Source organism: Hyaena hyaena, unplaced genomic scaffold, assembly GCF_003009895.1.
Source record: "Hyaena hyaena isolate Hyena2069 unplaced genomic scaffold, ASM300989v1 scaffold_123, whole genome shotgun sequence".
Classification (NCBI taxonomy): Eukaryota; Metazoa; Chordata; class Mammalia; order Carnivora; family Hyaenidae; genus Hyaena; species Hyaena hyaena.
In genome coordinates, this window is record NW_024080756.1 from 2,307,366 (window position 1) to 2,325,315 (window position 17,950).

Consider the following 17,950-nt stretch of genomic DNA (forward strand, 5'->3'; position numbering starts at 1 on the left):
AGAATTACATTTTTCAATAAGGGAAATTTAGGTATAGTCAGTTTACTCATTAAGCCTTTAGAATTCAGTTTTGGCTCACTTTCCTTGAACAGAGTTCTTTCATTTTTGGTCCACAAAAGTTTAACCCTAAAGCAAGCGTTTCTCAAACTACTTGGTTTCAGGAACCCTTTACAGTCTTAAAAATGATTGAGAGACCCAAAGAACTTTTGGTTTATATAGGTTATCTCTGTTGATATTTACTCTATGAATTAGAAATTAAAACTGAAAAAAATTTTACAATGTTTATAATTTATTTAAAATACAATGATAAAAACCATTATATTCAACCCATCAAATTAGCATAAGTAACATTTTTATGAAAAATAACATTTTCCAAAGTGAAGATAATTTAGTAAAGAGAGTGACATATTTTTTGCAGAGCTCTTTAATGTCTGGCTTAATAGAAATTAAGGACAACTTCATATTTACTTCTACATTCAATCTTTTGTCATAGTTTGGTTAAAGTATGTAAAAAAATTTGGTCTCACATAGATATGTAGTTGGAAATGGGAAAAATATTTTAATAGCCATATCAGATAATCGCGGATACTCTTTTTTTTGTAAGTTTATTTTTACTTTTTTGAGAGAGAAAGTGAGAGAGAGCAGGAGAGAGGCAGAGAGGGAGGCAGAGAGAGAGAGGAAGAGAGAGAATCCCAAACAAGCTCTTCACTGTCAGCACAGAGCCCACGAACCGTGAGATTATGACCTGAGCCAAAATCAAGAGTCAGATGCTTAACCGCCTGAGCCACCCAGGTGCCCCATGAATACTCTTTTTTGAAGATACATGAAAATTCAACAAGAACGTCCTTTCACAGAGCACACTATGAAAAGGGCGGGGGGAGGTAACGTTATAGTAGAGAAATCTGACAGACACTGCTTCAGACACATGTGATCAAGGTTAACATCAACAGCAATAATTCATGTTGAAAGTTTATACCCTTGATATAACAAATATGCCATACTATGTAAGATGTTAATAATAGGGGAAACTGGGGGCTCTGAGTGGCTCAGGTGGTTGAGCATCCAGCTCTTGATTTTGGCACAAGTCATGATCCCAGGGTCGTGGGATCAAGCCCCACAACTGGCTCCATCCTAAGTGTGGAGCCTGCTTAAGATTCTTTCTTTCTCGCTTTGTACCTCTTCCCTGCTTACATTCTCTCTCTCTCTAAAATAAATATAAATATAATAATAATAATAGTAAATAGGGAAAACTGAGTTTGGAAGTATATGAAAACTCTCTGTACTGTCTTTTCAATTTTTTTGTAAGCCTAAAACTATTCTAAAAAAAGTCTATTTAAATTTTTTAAAAAACTTGACAAGAAGATTTTAAAATGTTGATTACAATGTAGCATCTGAAAGAGTATAAGTGTATTTTTGGCATTCTATTATTCTTCTTGAACTTTAAATGGATCTTTTGTTATGCATGATTTTATAAGAGAATGAATGCACTGGCTGTTAGAAAATATTGATTGAGTTATATAGATCTTCCAAATGTTGGCACATTTAATTATACAGTATCAAAACATTAGATTCATTAATATCACCATCAGTCTCATCAGGAAAAAAACACATGTTTAAGAATTGGGAAGCTGTTAAGTTCATGGTGGAAGCAACAAGCTTTCCAAAATTCCAATTTTCATTTGTTTGCTCAATTTTATCACTGACAACAAATTACTTTTAGTTGTTTTCCTTGAAGTGACAGTCTTACTTGTTCCTTTTCAAGAAAATGTCTGTGAAATATCATAAGAAAATGTCTGCCCAGTGTAAATAACCATAGTTTGCCTGTAACTTATTCTTTCAAATAAAAATTATGTTCCATGATAAAAGTGGCTAGTTCAGCTAGCAACTCAAACAACTGCACAAGTGCTTTTCCTCCAGATAACAATTATATGTGGTATATAGTGGAAGTGCTTTATGTGTACTTCCTTCACCACAAAGAATACTAAAAAGATGTGTTCTCAAGAGTTGAGGTTTTAAAAAATCCTCTTTACTACTTCTTCAAAGACATTCTGAAGTGGAATTGGATTTTTTTTTCTGTGAGTACATTCACAGTGAAGAACACCATATGGTTTGGTGCCACTGCATTGATTCATGCTTAGGTACCAGCAGTTTTACCTACCATTGCTTTTGCACCACTACTGAAAATGTCAGCACAGTGAAAAAGGTAAATAGTGTCCTAGTATTATTATTACAAGTTTTGACCTCAAAGGACCCCTGAAAGTATCTCAGAGACCCCTAGAGATCTTCAAACTGCTCTGTGAGAGCCACTGACTTAAGTAACAGTATTTCTGACTTCTGCTATGCCCTATAGTTAAGCCAAGTACCTGTGTCAAGGTAAGGAAAGGAGACCTGAAAGCTCATGTCACATCCACAGAGATGACTCTGCCTCACTTCCCCATACTGTAGCTCTGATGTGCAGGGAGTGACAGGAAACAGAGACCACCCAAATATATTCTCCTTTACCCTTCTATAGTTCCCTTTCTTCATATCATGACAGGGAGAGAGACATGATAATATTCTTATTAAAGAGTAAAGATATGAGGCCGCCTAAGGTTGGAGGTCCCTCACCTGGAGGTGTAGGTCCTTTACGGCTTTCAGGAGGACCCAAGGGTCGTGTGAATATACCAAGCCACCTTAGTTGGACAGGTCTGTACTAAGGTTCTTAGCAGGGAGGGGCGCTCTCACACTGCAGGATGTCTGTGCTACAGCCAGCTTCATGCTCCTTAAAAGGCTCAAAAATTAGCTCAGAGGTGGGAACTCACAAAGTATCTGACTATACGGATTCATGGTAGAATCAGAATTAAAGATTTGTTGTAACCTGTCCAGAACATTTTCAGATAGAGTGTAGTGATTAAGAGCACAGAGTCTGATTCCCAGACTACCAAGGAGTTCAAGCCACTTGCTAACTATATAATCTTGAGAAAGTAACTTAACATCTTGGTACCTCAATTGGTGCCTACCTATTATAAATATTAAGTGAGTTAATACATATAAAATATTTGGAATGACACATGGCAATGTTTGCTTTATTGTTATGCAAGTGCTATAGGCTCTCCTAATTACATTTGCTTTTCTTTTTTTTTTTTAATTTTTTAATGTTTTTTATTTATTTCTGAGAGAGAGCGGGGAGGGTCAGAGAGAGAGGGAGACGCAGAATCCAAAACAGGCTCCAAGCTCTGAGCTAGCTGTCAGCACAGAGCCCGACGCCAGGCCTGAACCAACGAACTGTGAGATCATGACCTGAGCTGAAGTTGGACACTTAACCGACTGAGCCACCCAGGTGCCCCTGCATATGCTTTTCTGAACTGACCATATTGAATTGTAGATTTGCAAAGAAAGAATCCCAGAGATATCAACAAACTAGATGTTAACCTACAGGGTTGTAGATGTGAGGAAATGTGCTTGGAGCGGGGAGAGAGAGAGTTGTGAATAGAGGGGAATGATCTGGGCCTCTTTAGTTTTATTTATGGCTTATAGTCAAAACCTTCTTTTATCTATGATGGCACTAATAGACAAATTTCTACCTAATGTATAGGTCTATATATATATTATTTTTTCTTTGAAGGGGCCATGGCTCAAAAATAATCATTACAGACTATCAACCCATTCATTCCTTGCCAAAGATTTTCTTTTATGGTGGTGTCAGGTGTGGTAGTTGGGTCAGTCTCAAGCTTTAAGAGCCTCCCAGAAAACCAGGCCATCGACAGCTGGGACTGTCCCAGCTATACCACATGCCTGCTTTTTTACTTGGGGTTGGATGTGTTTTTATATTTGCTCAATGGTTATTGTTTACTGAACTATTTAGCCTGACTCAGAAGATCATTATAATTAATTAAGAATTTTAGGTTATATCTGAAACCAAATGATCTCAGGAGTCCTCTTCATGCAAGTATTCAGTATCTGAATTGGCATAGTTATATGGTTGCAAAGAAATGAAAACTTATCATAACAAGAAAATAGTCACAAATGAACTAACCACTTAAAAATGTAGCTCATGGGTGCTTGGGTGGCTCAGTTGGTTAAGTGTCCAACTTCGGCTCAGGTCACGATCTTGCAGTTCATGGGTTCAAGCCCCACATCGGGTTCTGTGCTAACAGCTCAGAGCCTGGAGACTGTTTCAGATTCTGTGTCTCCTTCTCTCTCTGCCCCTCCCTTGCTCACACTCTGTCTCTCTCTGTCTCAAAAATAAATAAACATTAGGCGCGCCTGGGTGGCTCAGTCGGTTAAGCATCTGACTTCGGCTCAGGTCATGGTCTCACAGTTTGTGGGTTTGAGCCCTGTGTCAGGCTCTGTGCTGACAGCTCAGAGCTGGGGGCCTGTTTCAGATTCTGTGTCTCCCTCTGTCTCTGACCCTCCCCTGCTCACGCTGTCTCTCTCTCAGAAATAAACAAAATAAATAAATAAACATTAAAAAAATTTTTTTTAATGTAGCCTTTCCTCAAATGTCATGTCACACCATGTCTAAGTCTTTTGCCAGTCAGTCACTGCTTGTCTGATGTATAGTAAACATCCCACCGTAACAATATAGATAAAAAAGCAAGCCTGTCCATGCAAATGAAGATTGGTCAACTTGATGAAGAAAAAAAAATGAAGGATAATAATATCATAAAAACTTCAAAAGAAAATAATGGAAATATTTATGAATTAAAAGAGGATTTTGAGTGGTGCCTGAGTGTCTCAGTCGGTTAAGCATTTGATTCTTGGACTTTGGCTCAGATCATAATCTCACAGTTCATGAGTTTGAGGCCCATGTTGGGCTCTGCACTGACAGCTACGAGTCTGCTTCAGATTCTCTCTCTCCCTCTCTTTCTGCCCCTCCCCCGCACATGCACACTCTCTTTCTCTCAAAATAAGTAAATAAACCTAAAAAGAAAAAAGAGGCTTTTGAAAAAACCGATGAACTCCTTAAATATTTTTGTAAAAATATTTTTCTGTGTAGTTGAACAACCAAATTGTGAAATATAGGATGTGCTATTTTATCATCCTAAAATTTTATCAAGAAAGTTATTCTGAAAATGAATAGTAATTTGTTCATTGCTTATTCTAGGAACTTATAGTTGCTATTCTCATCCATATTCTGTTAACTAAGCCAAAATGACATTTTTATAAGCATTGTTTGCATTTTTCAAGATAAAACAAGATTAGAGGTTGAACTGAAGGATCAATTTTTACTAATTATAGATGATGATTTGTATCTTCCAAGGAAATAACTGTATGTTGGGTTACATGTTATATTTTTTGTATTTTGCTGTTTTAAAGGGAAAAAGAAAAAAGACCTTTAGAGAAATGCCCATAAAAGAGGGTGGACTAGAAATTTAAAACCTATAGCCACTTGAATGTGGCCATTTTCATGATGTAAAGGGGGTTGGGGTAAAGAAGAATCGGAAAGAATGAAGAAAAACTGGGTTGAGAGAACGCCTTCCTACTCTTCACATGACAAGCTTTCTGTTCCAGTACTCATTGTGAGGCCAATCTTGCTCACCTTCTGTTCCCAAAGTAGGGCAAGAATAGCTTCTTAGGTGATGCAGCGTATAGCCAAAAATGTTAAAGTCTGTAAGCCATTGGTGACTTAGATTCAGCCACCTGAAACTTCTCTGAGGGAGAAAGCTTGCTTTCATTTTCTGTGAAAATGTGCCTGGTCGCCCTAATGGGGAGAAAGCACCTAGGGATTCCCTGAGTGTCTCGAGGGAAAGATGAATGTGGTATACACCCCCAAGGTGTTATCTGTCTTAAGAGTACAATTATTTTGAGGGTCTGGTTTAGTATTGGACACAACTTCTCATATTCCCTTTAAGATTACTTCTGTAAGAAAGTATGACAAACCAGTATTTAATATTTGTTTTGGTCTTTGAGAGGAATGTATCATTTACCTGCTCAAGGATTAAGAAGTATGAAATAAAATTTTAAAAATTAAAGTTGTTATTAGCTTTTCAAAATTAGGATTTTTGTAAAATTTTAAAGTAAATGACCTGGGGCACCTGCATGGCTCAGTCACGTAAGCATCTGAGTCTTGATTTTGTCTCAGGTCATGATCTCACAATTCATGAGATTGAGCCCTGCGTTGGGCTCTGTGTGCAGAGCCTACTTGAGATAGTCTCTCCCCCTCCTTTTCCCTCTCCCCTGCTCACATGATTGCTCTCTTGCTCTCTCTCAAAATAAAAAAATAAATAAAAATAAGCTGAATTATCTGACTTGTAATATCACAACCCTAAACTACAGAATTGGATTCCCAAACTACTAAGGAGTTCAAGTCCTTGCTCTGCCAGAAACTAGCTATGTGATCTTGGGAAGATAACTAGCATCTCAGTGCCTCAATTTCTCTACGTGTAAAACAGGAATAGTAACAGAAATAGTTCTCTAAACATAAGGTCTAGACAAGAAAAGATTGATAAAGGTTTGAGGAAATGTAGATCAAGCAATTAATTAGACTGTAAAACACTTATAGGGTATTTAAAATTTTTTTTTCTAACATTTATTTACTTTTGAGAGAGAGAGAGAGAGAGAGCACAAACTGGGGTGGGGGAGAGAGAGAATGGGAGACACAGCATCCAAAGCAGGTTCCAGACTCTGAGCCATCAGCACAGAGCCCGACGTGGGTCTCAAACTCACAAACTGTGAGATCATAACCTGAGCCAAAGCCTGGCACCTAACTGAGCCACCCAAGCGCCCTACACTCTTTAAGTACTTTAAAGGTACTTGTTTGATTTTAAAAATTTTTTAATACTGTGGCTTTTCTAATGCTTCCCTACCAACTGGCTCTTTTTTTTTTTTTTTAACAAGTTTTATCTATAAAGTAATTCTGTGATTTTTAATTTTCAAGTTTTTCTATTTCCCACCATAAAATACATGATTTGATATACTCCATAATATCTTTCCCCTGGATTAGATCAGTTGACTCAGAATTGGCAATTACTTAGGACATTGCTAATTAAAATATTTAGTAAAATATATTCCAATAGGTATATTATCACTTTGAAATGTATTTTATAAAAAAGTTTGAGAATTGTTAGAATACACTATTTTTGTTTCTTTTGTAAAAAAAATTTTAATGTTTTATTTATTTTTGAGACAGAGAGAGATAGAGCATGAGTGGGGAAGAGACAGAGAGAGAAAGAGGGGGATACACAGAATCCAAAGCAGGATCCAGGCTCTGAGCTGTCAGCACAGAGCCCTACATGGGGCTTAAACCCATGAACTGTGAGATCGTGACCTGAGCTGAAGTTGGATGTTTAACCAACTGAGCCACTCATGTGCCCCTATTTTTGTTTCTTAAAATAACCTAAAGATTCTAAGGCAAAAGATTGTGAGAAAAAACTAGAAATAAATTACAGTATTAAAAAAACTATAAGATTTCTATGTATTTTAGGATGAAATGTTACTTAGCTCTTTTATCTTTTTATTGTTAACCAAGAAATAAATGTTGTGTAAGATTCCCCCCTTCCAAAGAAGTTTACAATTTAGTAAAGGAAATAACATGAACAAATGCCACACAGTGTTGTAGAGTGGAAAGAGGCCCAACCAAATCAAGAGATAGGCATTCTAGTCCTTAGTTAGATACCATGTAGCTGAGTGGCCTTGGGCAAACCGCTTAACATCTCTGGGTCCAAGTATCTCATTTGTAAAATGTGTGATATGATCAACTGATTTCTTTCATTCTTTTGAGCTGTAACAGTCTATTTTAAGGAGTTGTGCTCATTAGTACATCTTATGAGTACATCAGGAATTAAAAGTGAGGATAGTAAGGATTGGGAAGACTCTGAGGAGACATGAGATTTAAGGAAGAAGTTGATCTTGACCTTGATAGGTGAGTAGAATCTAGATGAGCAGAGTGAATGTATTTCAACCATAATCTGAAGCCAAGCACTGAATGTTTCAGGAGGAACAGAAGATGCTTTCCTAATGAGAGCAGAATACATGTTAGAAAAGATGAATAAGAATGAAAATTTTAGACAGATCTAGCATAAAGACCAGGCAGAGAAATGTAGACTTCTAACCATGGTCCACAAAAAGTCATTTTATATTGAACAGGACCATGGTACATGAAGTAATAGGATGATTAATGAGGCAGTACTTGCTAAGAAGGGTGGTAACTTACCAGCATGTTCCAGTGGGTCAGCAAATAGTAAGTATTCCCCTTGGAAATGGCTGTCTTTCAAGAAGGAAAACTTGGGCAAATAAACCAACATGCTAGGTAATTGATTGTTACCTTTTATGCAAGGTAATAGCAAGAGCCCTACCCTTTTTATATTTTATGATACTTCTCTCTAGTCATTCAACAGATATTTACTGAGTACTTAATGGAAGGCTGGCATAGTTCTGGGTGCTATAGGGGGTACCAACGTGAATAAGAGTTCATCTGTACATTCACACAACCTTAATTTAGAAGAGAAAATATGATCATTACATAGATCACTAGAATGTGAGGCAGATTATAATTAGTACTATAGAATTAGTGTGAGCAGAAAGTTGTGGTTAATTAAAAAGGAACTAGGCCATAAAGGCTGGAAAGTTGAAGATTATGCTGGTATGGGAGAGGAGGGAGGGAGTGTGGGAGTGGCTGTTTGGTTGTTCCTAGGAATAGAGCATCATGGGGGGAACCTATGATCTCTTCTTCCTCTGAGGTTTTCTGTTTTTATGAAAAATACAGAAGTAGGAAATCGCAGAGTATATTCAGAGAATTGAAGGTTCAGGAGGGTTCTACTTCCATTAACGACAGAGTAGCACCTATTTGGCCAACCCACCGTTAGATCAAAGCTATAACTGGACAAAATCTAAGAAATAACTGTCTGGGAGGCATTGTTGAGCAACCAAAAGCAGGGAGAAATTGGAGCTCAAGCACCACTTGGAAGAAAGGAAAGACACTGGTGAGTTTCTTATTATTATAGGATTATTTGTTGTTGTTTTGGGTGGTTGTTTTGTTTTGTTTTGTTTTTTGCCATATGGAACATCTAAAACTCAGTAGAAACCTGAAATATTCCTGGCTTGAGGAATGAGAAGAGGGCTAGAAAATAAGAAAAGAAATGATGGAATGGAGAGAACCACAGAAGAGCCCAAAGTTCTTCACAGAGACTGCCCAAATCTTGGGTTGACCTGTGAACTGCACATGCACAGCACCAAGCACACTGAACAAAGATTTCAGTCACTGCTCATCACAGAGGAGACAGAGTTTGGAGTTTGAGACTAGCCAAGTTAACTACCTGCTAAAATAGCAACAATAGAAAATCAATATATCTTGGTGGAATATAAAAGAATTCCAAGTCTCCAACAACATATCATTCTAGATGATATCTAGAATACAATCCAAAAATTGCTAGGTGTGTGCTAGAATAATATCTAGAATACAATAAAAAATTGCTAGGTGTGTGCAGACATAGGAAAATATCCATTTTAAAAAAGAAATGATAATCAACCAAAACTGATCCTGAGGTGATACAGATGTTGGAATTAGAGAGAAGGATTATAAAGTGGCTTTTTTTATATCTATACTCAAGGGTATGAGGGGAAATATACTGGTAATGAATAAACAAATAGGAAATCTTAGCAAAGAAATTGAAACTATAAGAAAAACAAGTGGAAATTCTAAAACTAAAAGTTGAGAATTCTAGACCTAAAAATCTTTTAGTTTACTGTACTTAATACCAAATTGTAGAAGAAAGTAGAGTTAGTGAACTCGTGATCAATAGAAATTATGCAATGACCTGAAAAACAGAAACATTATGGGGGGGTGAAACAAAACCTCATGACATAAGTCTATAACAAAAATCAACTATATCATTAGAGTTCTAGAAGGAAAAGGGAGAATGGGATAGAAAAATTTTTTTGGAGAAATAATAGCTGAAGTTTTTCCAAATATAAGAAAAGATATAAATTTACAGATCCCAGAAGCTCAACAAATCCCTAGCAGATACAAAGAAAATTACTCCTAGGAACATCATAGTCAAATGGTTGAAAACCAAAGATAAAGAAAATTTCAAAGCAGCCAGGGGCACAACAGTATAGTTGAAGACTTCCTATCAAGAAGCAATGGATAAACAGTGCAGTATCATCTTTAAACTACTGAAAGGAAAAATCACCCAACAATCAAGAACTCTTTTTCCAGACAACTTAAGGGTCATGGCTGGAATTTGGATAGTATATAGGAGAATGGAATGCACTCAGGCAGAATAGATGGGGTGAAGTCGGTACAAAAGGGCTTGCATATCAGGTGGTAGAGTTTGAATTAGAACCTTCATCAGTGTAAAAAAAAATACAAAAACAGGGGCCCTTGGGTGGCTCAGTCGGTTAAGTGTCCAACTTCAGCTCAGGTCATGATCTCACAGTTCGTGGGTTCGAGTCCCGCATCGGGCTCTATGCTGACAGCTAGCTCAGAGCCTGGAGCCTGTTTCAGATTTTGTATCCCCCTCTCTCTCTGACCCTCCTCTGTTCATGCTGTCTCTCTTTTTCTCTGTCAGAAATAAATTTTAAAAAATCATTAAAAAACTCCCCAAAAACAAATGTGTCATTCTTTAACAGATCTATATTGGATAATCTGGCAAAGTTGTATAAGATTGGCACTGCTGCTACCGTATATGGAGCCTTTGTGTGCATTAGATAAAGCTCCCCAAGAGGGGCATGGAGCTAAGTGAGCAAATCATGCCTTTATGTGTCCCTTCCTCTAGTTGATGCTACCCCTCATCAAGGTCTGTGGCTTGGATCGCTTCTTGGCCTTTTGGCTAAGATCAAGTGAAGGTCTGTGGCTTGGAATACAGAACATAGATTGAATCTCTGCTCCCAGTTGCCCCCCAGGTATACATGATAGATTGGAAAGAACAAGATTAATATGAGGGAAATATGTACGATCGGATGTAGAGAGGTCTCAGGGCCAAGGACATGCCACCTAGGGCTCTGATGTTTTCAATTTGGATGACCAGAGGAATGGCAGGATCCTTGACAAATACCTGATGTAAGGGAAGGGGACTTACAAACAACTGGAAATCTAAGACTGAAGATACACAGCTGGAAGTCATTTATGGAGATGTATTAGTTTGAAGTTGAAAGGAGTCCATGAAATCACCTGAACTGACATTGAAAAAGGAAAAGGTGGGACACCTGGGTGGCTCAGTTGGTTAAGCATCCGACTTTGGCTCAGGTCTTGATTTTGCGGTTCTTGTGTTCAAGACCCGCATCGGGTTCTGTGGCTGGCAGCTCAGAGCCTGGAGCCTTTTTCAGATTCTGTCTCCCTCTCTGTCTCTGCCCCTCCCCCACTCATGCTCTGTCTCTCTCTGTCTCAAAAATAAATAAAACTATAAAAATAAAAAAAAAGAGATGAGGGGTGTGGATGGGATTGGAAAATCTTACCATGGGATGTAGTAGAAGGAAACAGAGTCAAGGTTGTAGTACAGCTGAATCAAAGGGACATTAGAAACAACTAAAATCTCCCATCATTTCTTGAAGAATTTTTTTAAATGGAAGTAATTTACTGGATTGGTAACATCTTGGGATTTAGAGGTTACTATGTAAAATGTCTTAATAGATATATATATATAAAACAAGCCTCTGCTCTTAACCTAATCTTACTGTTTTCCAGCCTTATTATATGTGGAAAAACTCTGTGAAATGGAAATTATTCTTCACATTTACATGGAGATACAAAAATTATCTTATGTACCTTCCCCCAGTTTTTTTAAACCCATTTGCAAACTTCTCCTTTTTATTTCTTTTTTCTTACATAATTTATTGTCAAGTTGGATTCCTCCCCAGAGTTTTATTGAGAAATAATTGACATACATCACTGTATAAGGTTTAAGGTGTACAGCATGTTGCTTTGATTTATGTATATTGTGAAATGTGATTACCCACAATAGGTTTAGTTAATATCCATCATTTCATATAGATAAAAAGAAGAGTGATTGCCTCATAACTAGAAGTTTGCACCTTTTAACCACCTTCCTCCATTTCCCTTCCAGCTCCCCACCTTTGGTAACCACAAATCTGATCTCTTTTTCTGAGTTTGGTGTTTTTTGTTTTTTAGATTCCACATATAAGTGAGTTTAAGTTAGTTAACAAGCTTAAAAGAGGTACTACTGTTTAGTATCTAAAGTTCTTAACATTTTATTTCCCTGATTCTCTTTTGCTTCCTATATAATTAAAGCAAACTAAATAACAAAATAAGCCTTAAAAAGAAATAGAAAAAGAATAATTTAGGCATGTATTTATTTATAGCAAAAAGTATTACAGATACAAACATATACTCACAAATAGAATTATGTAGATTTTTTTAAAAAGCAAGGTAAAGAGAAAATAGGGAAGAAGTTGAAAGGAAAAGATAGTATATATAAATCCATATCATAAACTTCTATAAAGTTCTTACACTGAACAATTATATCAGCTGTCAGCTTCTCCCAAAGAGGGGGAAAGATGTTCAGTAAGTTAGAAGACAGAAAATTAGTTACTCAGGAGAAGTGAAGCCCTTTCTGGCACTTGGACCTGTAGAGACTTCTAAAAGGTGCCAACAAACAGTTTTTTCAGCACTATTCCTGCTGTAACTACACGTTTGTTCCACACAGATTCTTACATACAAGCTGGGGCCCTAATGACAAAGTACTGTTCAATGAATCTGGTGCTATAAGAGTCAAAAATGCCTCATAAGTAATTTTTTCTATTTATTATCAAGCTTGATCCAGAGAAATTGTTTAGAGATTGGATAAATGCTTGGAGGTTTGGATAGACTCATGTTCAAAGCTTTCACGAATGTTGTATATTCTAATAAAAGTTGAGCAGCAAATAATTCAAGGTTGTCTTTTTGGTAAGAAGATGGAGTGAAGAATTCTATTGGTCTTACTCAGTTTGAAGCATTTGGCCCTTTGTGTATCTAACAGCACAGAGAGGCATTCAGCTGTGCTCTAATTAACTTTTTAGTGTCTTTAGAATATGAATTAGCATTTTCCACCAAGTATTTCCATGATTTTGAAAGCAGAAGAGTGGGAGGAAGAATAATTCTTTGATATCCATTTCTTTTCCAACTGTGATTAGGCTTTTTAGGTGTCTGAGTCTAAGAGGATTCAGGAGAGTCCGTGAACTCTCACAAAGAAAAGCAAAACAAAAATAACAATCTCTGCTTTTCTAAGACTTTAACATGTATAGAAGTCATCATCCTCAAATTTAAAGTAAGTTACTGTGGGTGCCTGGGTGGCTAAGTTGTTAAGCATCTGACTTCGGCTCAGGTCATGATCTCGGGTGAGCACAAACCCCTCTTTGGGTAAAAATATGAACCCTGCTTCGGGTGAGCCCCCTTCTCTCTCTCTCTCTTTGCCCCTCACTCACTTGCACCCCCCCCAAAATAAAATAAAATAAAATAAAATAAAATAAAATAAAATAAGTTACTTGCTATTCCAAATCCTCTTCTTCCTTTTTAGTGTCTTAAATGTCACTTTTCATGTCTCCTTGCTTTGATTTCCAAAGGAAGGAGTTTACATTGATGAACCTTTCTTTTCAAATGCACGTTTTAGACCAGTAGCAATAGTATAGAACCTCATTTAGGGGTAGGCTTTCAAATTTTTTCTGAGTAGATCTCAAAGCCAGGCAAATTTAAAAGTCTTTCCTCCATCAGAGATGTAGCAAATACTGCCCTCTACTGAGGGGATGCTCAGGATGGCTTGAGTATGTTAATGATCAAGTGCTAGTCTTCAATTATTGATTTCAGTGAACTTGGTAGAATCGTGTTGTTACAAATTACTTCATCGTTACTGTATACATTCTTATTAAAATCATTGTATTCAAAAATAGAAAACAGAAGGAATGAAACATATTTCAGCCTTGGCCACGTACACTTATTACCTCTGTCGTCTGCACAATCAAATGTAATGTCTGAGGCATTAATAAGAACGTTTAAATTTCCATTTGGTTTAAAGTAGCTAATAAAATTTTTTTTACCAATGGGAAATTAGAAGGGGGTTGTTACAGTATTGTTTTAATAAATGAGTTTGTAAAATAATTTTAGTAATAGTTGGGCTATTTTTCTTCTCCTGCCAATATTTTTTCCAGTGTCTGCTGGATTTCTAATAGCTACATTAGTCATTTCAAAGAACTAGCTGTTTGTGCAGCTGAAATAAGTGTTCCTTCATTCTTTAGGATTTAATGGGTTAATTATATATGGTTAATTATCAATAGAGGACCATATTAAATACCTTCTACCCAAAAACTCCTTTTAAAACCTAACCAATGAAATTGTTATACACACACCTACACTTGTATACAGAATGTTTTTGAAAAGTGTTGTGCTGTGTTCCTAGACATAGAGAATATGGGTTCTCTTATTAGGCTAAGTGCTTAATATAATGCATTGTTCAGCTCACTTGTATAGTTCCCATTTTTCTAGAACTTGGTTTGTTTAGGATTGGCTTGAAGCTAAACAGATTTTAGAAGCCATAAGAAGTAAAACCTAGTAATCCAAAGTGTTACCATGGCTTCTTATAAAATCTAAAGCTCAAGGATGCCTGGATGGCTCAGTTTGGTGGAACACATGGCTCTTGATCTCAGGGTTGTGAGTTTGAACCCCACATTGGTTTAAAAAAATACACCTAAAAAAATCTAAAGCTTAAATCTCTTGGTACCTTACCTCAGAAATTATAAACACCATGAGAACTAGTAGGACCAGGGTGAAAAAAATCTCATGGTGAAGCTAGATTGTAGGATGAAATTAGCCAAGGTCTATGGAGGAGGCTGTGAAGGCTCATTCCATCAGCCTTAAAAACCAAAGAAGCGGCCCTGTTCTTTGTAGACTCAAGGCTGCTTTCCGACTATACCTTATGCTATAGTTAAGTTGAAAACTTAAGCTGAACAAAATACTTGAGCAAGACTTTCTAATTCCAGAAATATTTAGCGTCTTTCTGAGCAAAGGGATCTGAGCTACACTAATTAATTCCTTTGGCATGGTTGAACCCAGTTTACCCACTTCCAAAAGGAGCAACTTGAATTCCCTCAAGTCTTAGATGTTTGTTAAACAGTTGAATACTCCATCTGAATCAGATGTGAGCTCATCGTTTAACAAATTATAGTCTGGTTTGCTTAATCACAGGTGGTTAGTATAATCCATTCCAATAATTCCTACCATCTCATGGAGATTCTTCTGTCATTTTTATGTATTTTCTTGGAGCTGTATTGATGCTTATATTCAATGGTGCTTGTTAATAATGATGATGCTAATGATTTCCTACTTTTTCATATTCTTCTAAAGTTGTGTTTTTCACTTATCTCCATGTTTTTCATTGTGGTGTTTTGTGCTACAGTCTATAAATCAAGTATTTTTGTGGCAGTTGTTGAGGTTTATATTTCCTAAATGAACTGGAAGTATTCTTGGGAACAAACCCAGCACAGTGCTTTTCATCTAGTAGGCACTCAACAGATCTGATTTCATGTGGTTTGTGTTTTAAGAAAGTTGTCAGTTCTAGAATCTATAGATTTAGATATCTCTAGAATTTGGAGATTTATTACATACAGAAAGCTAGTCAAGTCAGGGGGAGGAAAGAGTGCAATCACCTCTGGTTGCCACATTGATTTTTTTGTTGACCCATTGTTACTATATACTCTATTAAAAATGACACACACTATCCCAAAAGAGTACTGCATTAGCCCATTATTATATAGAGGGGGTAGAGAGTTTACTAAAGATCTGGTAGATTTGGGTAGAACTAGCCTTCCTGCCCTTCAGACTCTAGAAGTCCAGCAGTAAAACTGTTCCTCAGCACACCAGAGAACACTTTCTGAAGGAGAGTGTGTAAGAGATGGTAGTATTTTCTGGAAAAGTGAGCTGTTTCCCAGTTGGATGTTAGGGACTTCATATAAATGAGACTTCTCATATTAAGGTGCCATATTACAAATCTTAGGAAATTATGTGCTCTACAAATACACACATTTCAGTGCTTTGTTTTTCTAATTATTATCTTTATTGATTTGGTGCACATAGTTGTTTTAACAAATTCGTGTGATATTTTTAGTTTGTTTTGAAAAGGATGCATTCATCCTAATTAATTAAAGTGTTTTTCCCCATTAAAAAGCACTTTTCTTTAAGATATGATGTATTGTCATTTCTGTACACACAAAGCAAGATGCCATGCATACTTGTGTAATGAGGGGCTATCAGGGTAACACTACAAGGAATTTATAAAGAGGAGTCTATACAGATAAAGAGTAACCCTTAGGACAATATAATCTAGACAGCGCTTGAAATAATAATCGTCCTACTTGAGCTGAAATAATGGTGGCAGAACAAGCATTAGCCAAGCAGAGAAAAAAGAAACTCAAGCTGACAGCTCATTCGTGTGTGCTCAAGTGGATCAACCGCTCATTGCAGGGCAGAAGGCAGCCTGGTGGTAACGCTCGTGCATTTCACACTGGCGTGGCTTTGAGAAAATCCCCACTCCTGGCACCAGGGTCAAACCGAAGCAGACAGCTGTGCCATTTCTCATACAGGAGAAAGAAGACCGCAGGCAAGCTCTTTATTCCTAAAAGTTTTTTTAGAAAAACTGTGCTACGTATAATCCAGCTGTATACTCCCAGCAATTAAGAAAAACAAATGCTCTTTGCAAACCCATTATGGATTTAAAGTTCTTTAGGTTTTCATCAGGTTTCCACAGAAACAAAGAGTTTGAAACAATAGTTGAGAATGCACAAACCATCGAATAAGTGGATTTTAATTGTCTCTGTTTAGAAAATTATTCAGATAGCCAGCCACATCAAAGACTATTAAACTTTTTAATTGCTCAGGTAGAAAGATGGAGAGTGCCATCATTATCTATCATAAGAAGAATCTGCATTAGATAATGCTACTTGAATTTTGAGCTAGAATAACATACTCAAGGATGCTACTAACTGAAGTGGCATTTAGTACTCGAAAATAATCATATGCTTTAATTATTCATAGGACACAATGCATGAATTTACAATATTAATTATGGTTTCAAAAGGTGTCTTATGCTATGGTTTACTTACATAAGAGGATCAACTAATGCAAACAAAAGTATAAATACTTACAACTGCTATAGAGATCACGTGCATGCAATTTGGTGGTATGTTAGGTCAAAAGAGTGAATGTATCTTCTTGTTTTGCCAAGTTCTTGTACGATTTAGTACAAAACTTGTATGTGTTAAACATTCACTAGTTCCCATTGGTTCTGAAGAATACTTGGTGATAATGTGTTTCCTTGTCTGTTGGTCTTGTCTTGTGCAAGATCCTGCTCCCTAGCCTGTTAGGTGCTACAGTCAGTAAGATAGTACTGACCCTGCTCGGACTGCCAGTCTTGTACAGTGGAGTAAATGAGGTAGCAAGTGCAGCTTTGAATAGATTCATAACTCCTCAAGCTCTTTTGTGTGTGCATTTGTGGTGACTATTTTACACATTCACTCTTCATGATTATTAGGGAAGATGCAAGGGATTAAATAGCTGAAAAGCAAAAACAAAGAGTAAAGATCTTCAACATTGTTTTGCTACATCATTCTGTTTTTACTCTTTTGTCATAATGTATTTTGTTTCCCTTTGGGAAAATACAGAAAAATATAAAAAATAAAGAAGATCATAAAATATTATGAAATATGGAACTCTAAGTCTATCACTATCTATAACAATTGTTAGCATTTTTACATATTTATTTAGCTTTTTCCTACATACATATTTTTAGCAAAATAGGCCCCTTAGTATAATTATAATTTTGAATTATGTTTTTTTACTTAACTTCTCCTCATAAGCATGTTTCCTTATCATAAAATATGTTTCATAAACATTGTTATTTGTTGGCAATATGTTCCTTTATATCAACATACCATAATTTATTGAGCCTTTCCTCTGTTGTTTTATTTTAAAGTTACTTTTAGTTCACATAGTTATAAATAATCCTATATATAGTCTTTGGTTGAATTTCTGATCACTTCCTGTAGA

At 36.5% G+C, this 17,950-nt stretch overlaps 1 protein-coding gene across 2 annotated transcripts in view; it reads left to right on the forward strand.

Annotated features, from left to right (window-relative positions):
• AFG1L (AFG1 like ATPase) overlaps positions 1-17,950 on the forward strand; it is a 193,709-nt gene that overhangs the window by 162,760 nt on the left and 12,999 nt on the right. The window contains exon 11 of one of the 2 annotated variants that reach the window (XM_039237449.1): positions 16,370-16,505. The exons of the other annotated variant lie outside the window; for it this stretch is intronic. Within the exon in view, the coding sequence (XP_039093380.1) occupies positions 16,370-16,505 (136 nt within the window). The remainder of the gene's footprint in view (positions 1-16,369; positions 16,506-17,950) is intronic. 2 annotated transcript variants of the gene reach the window in all.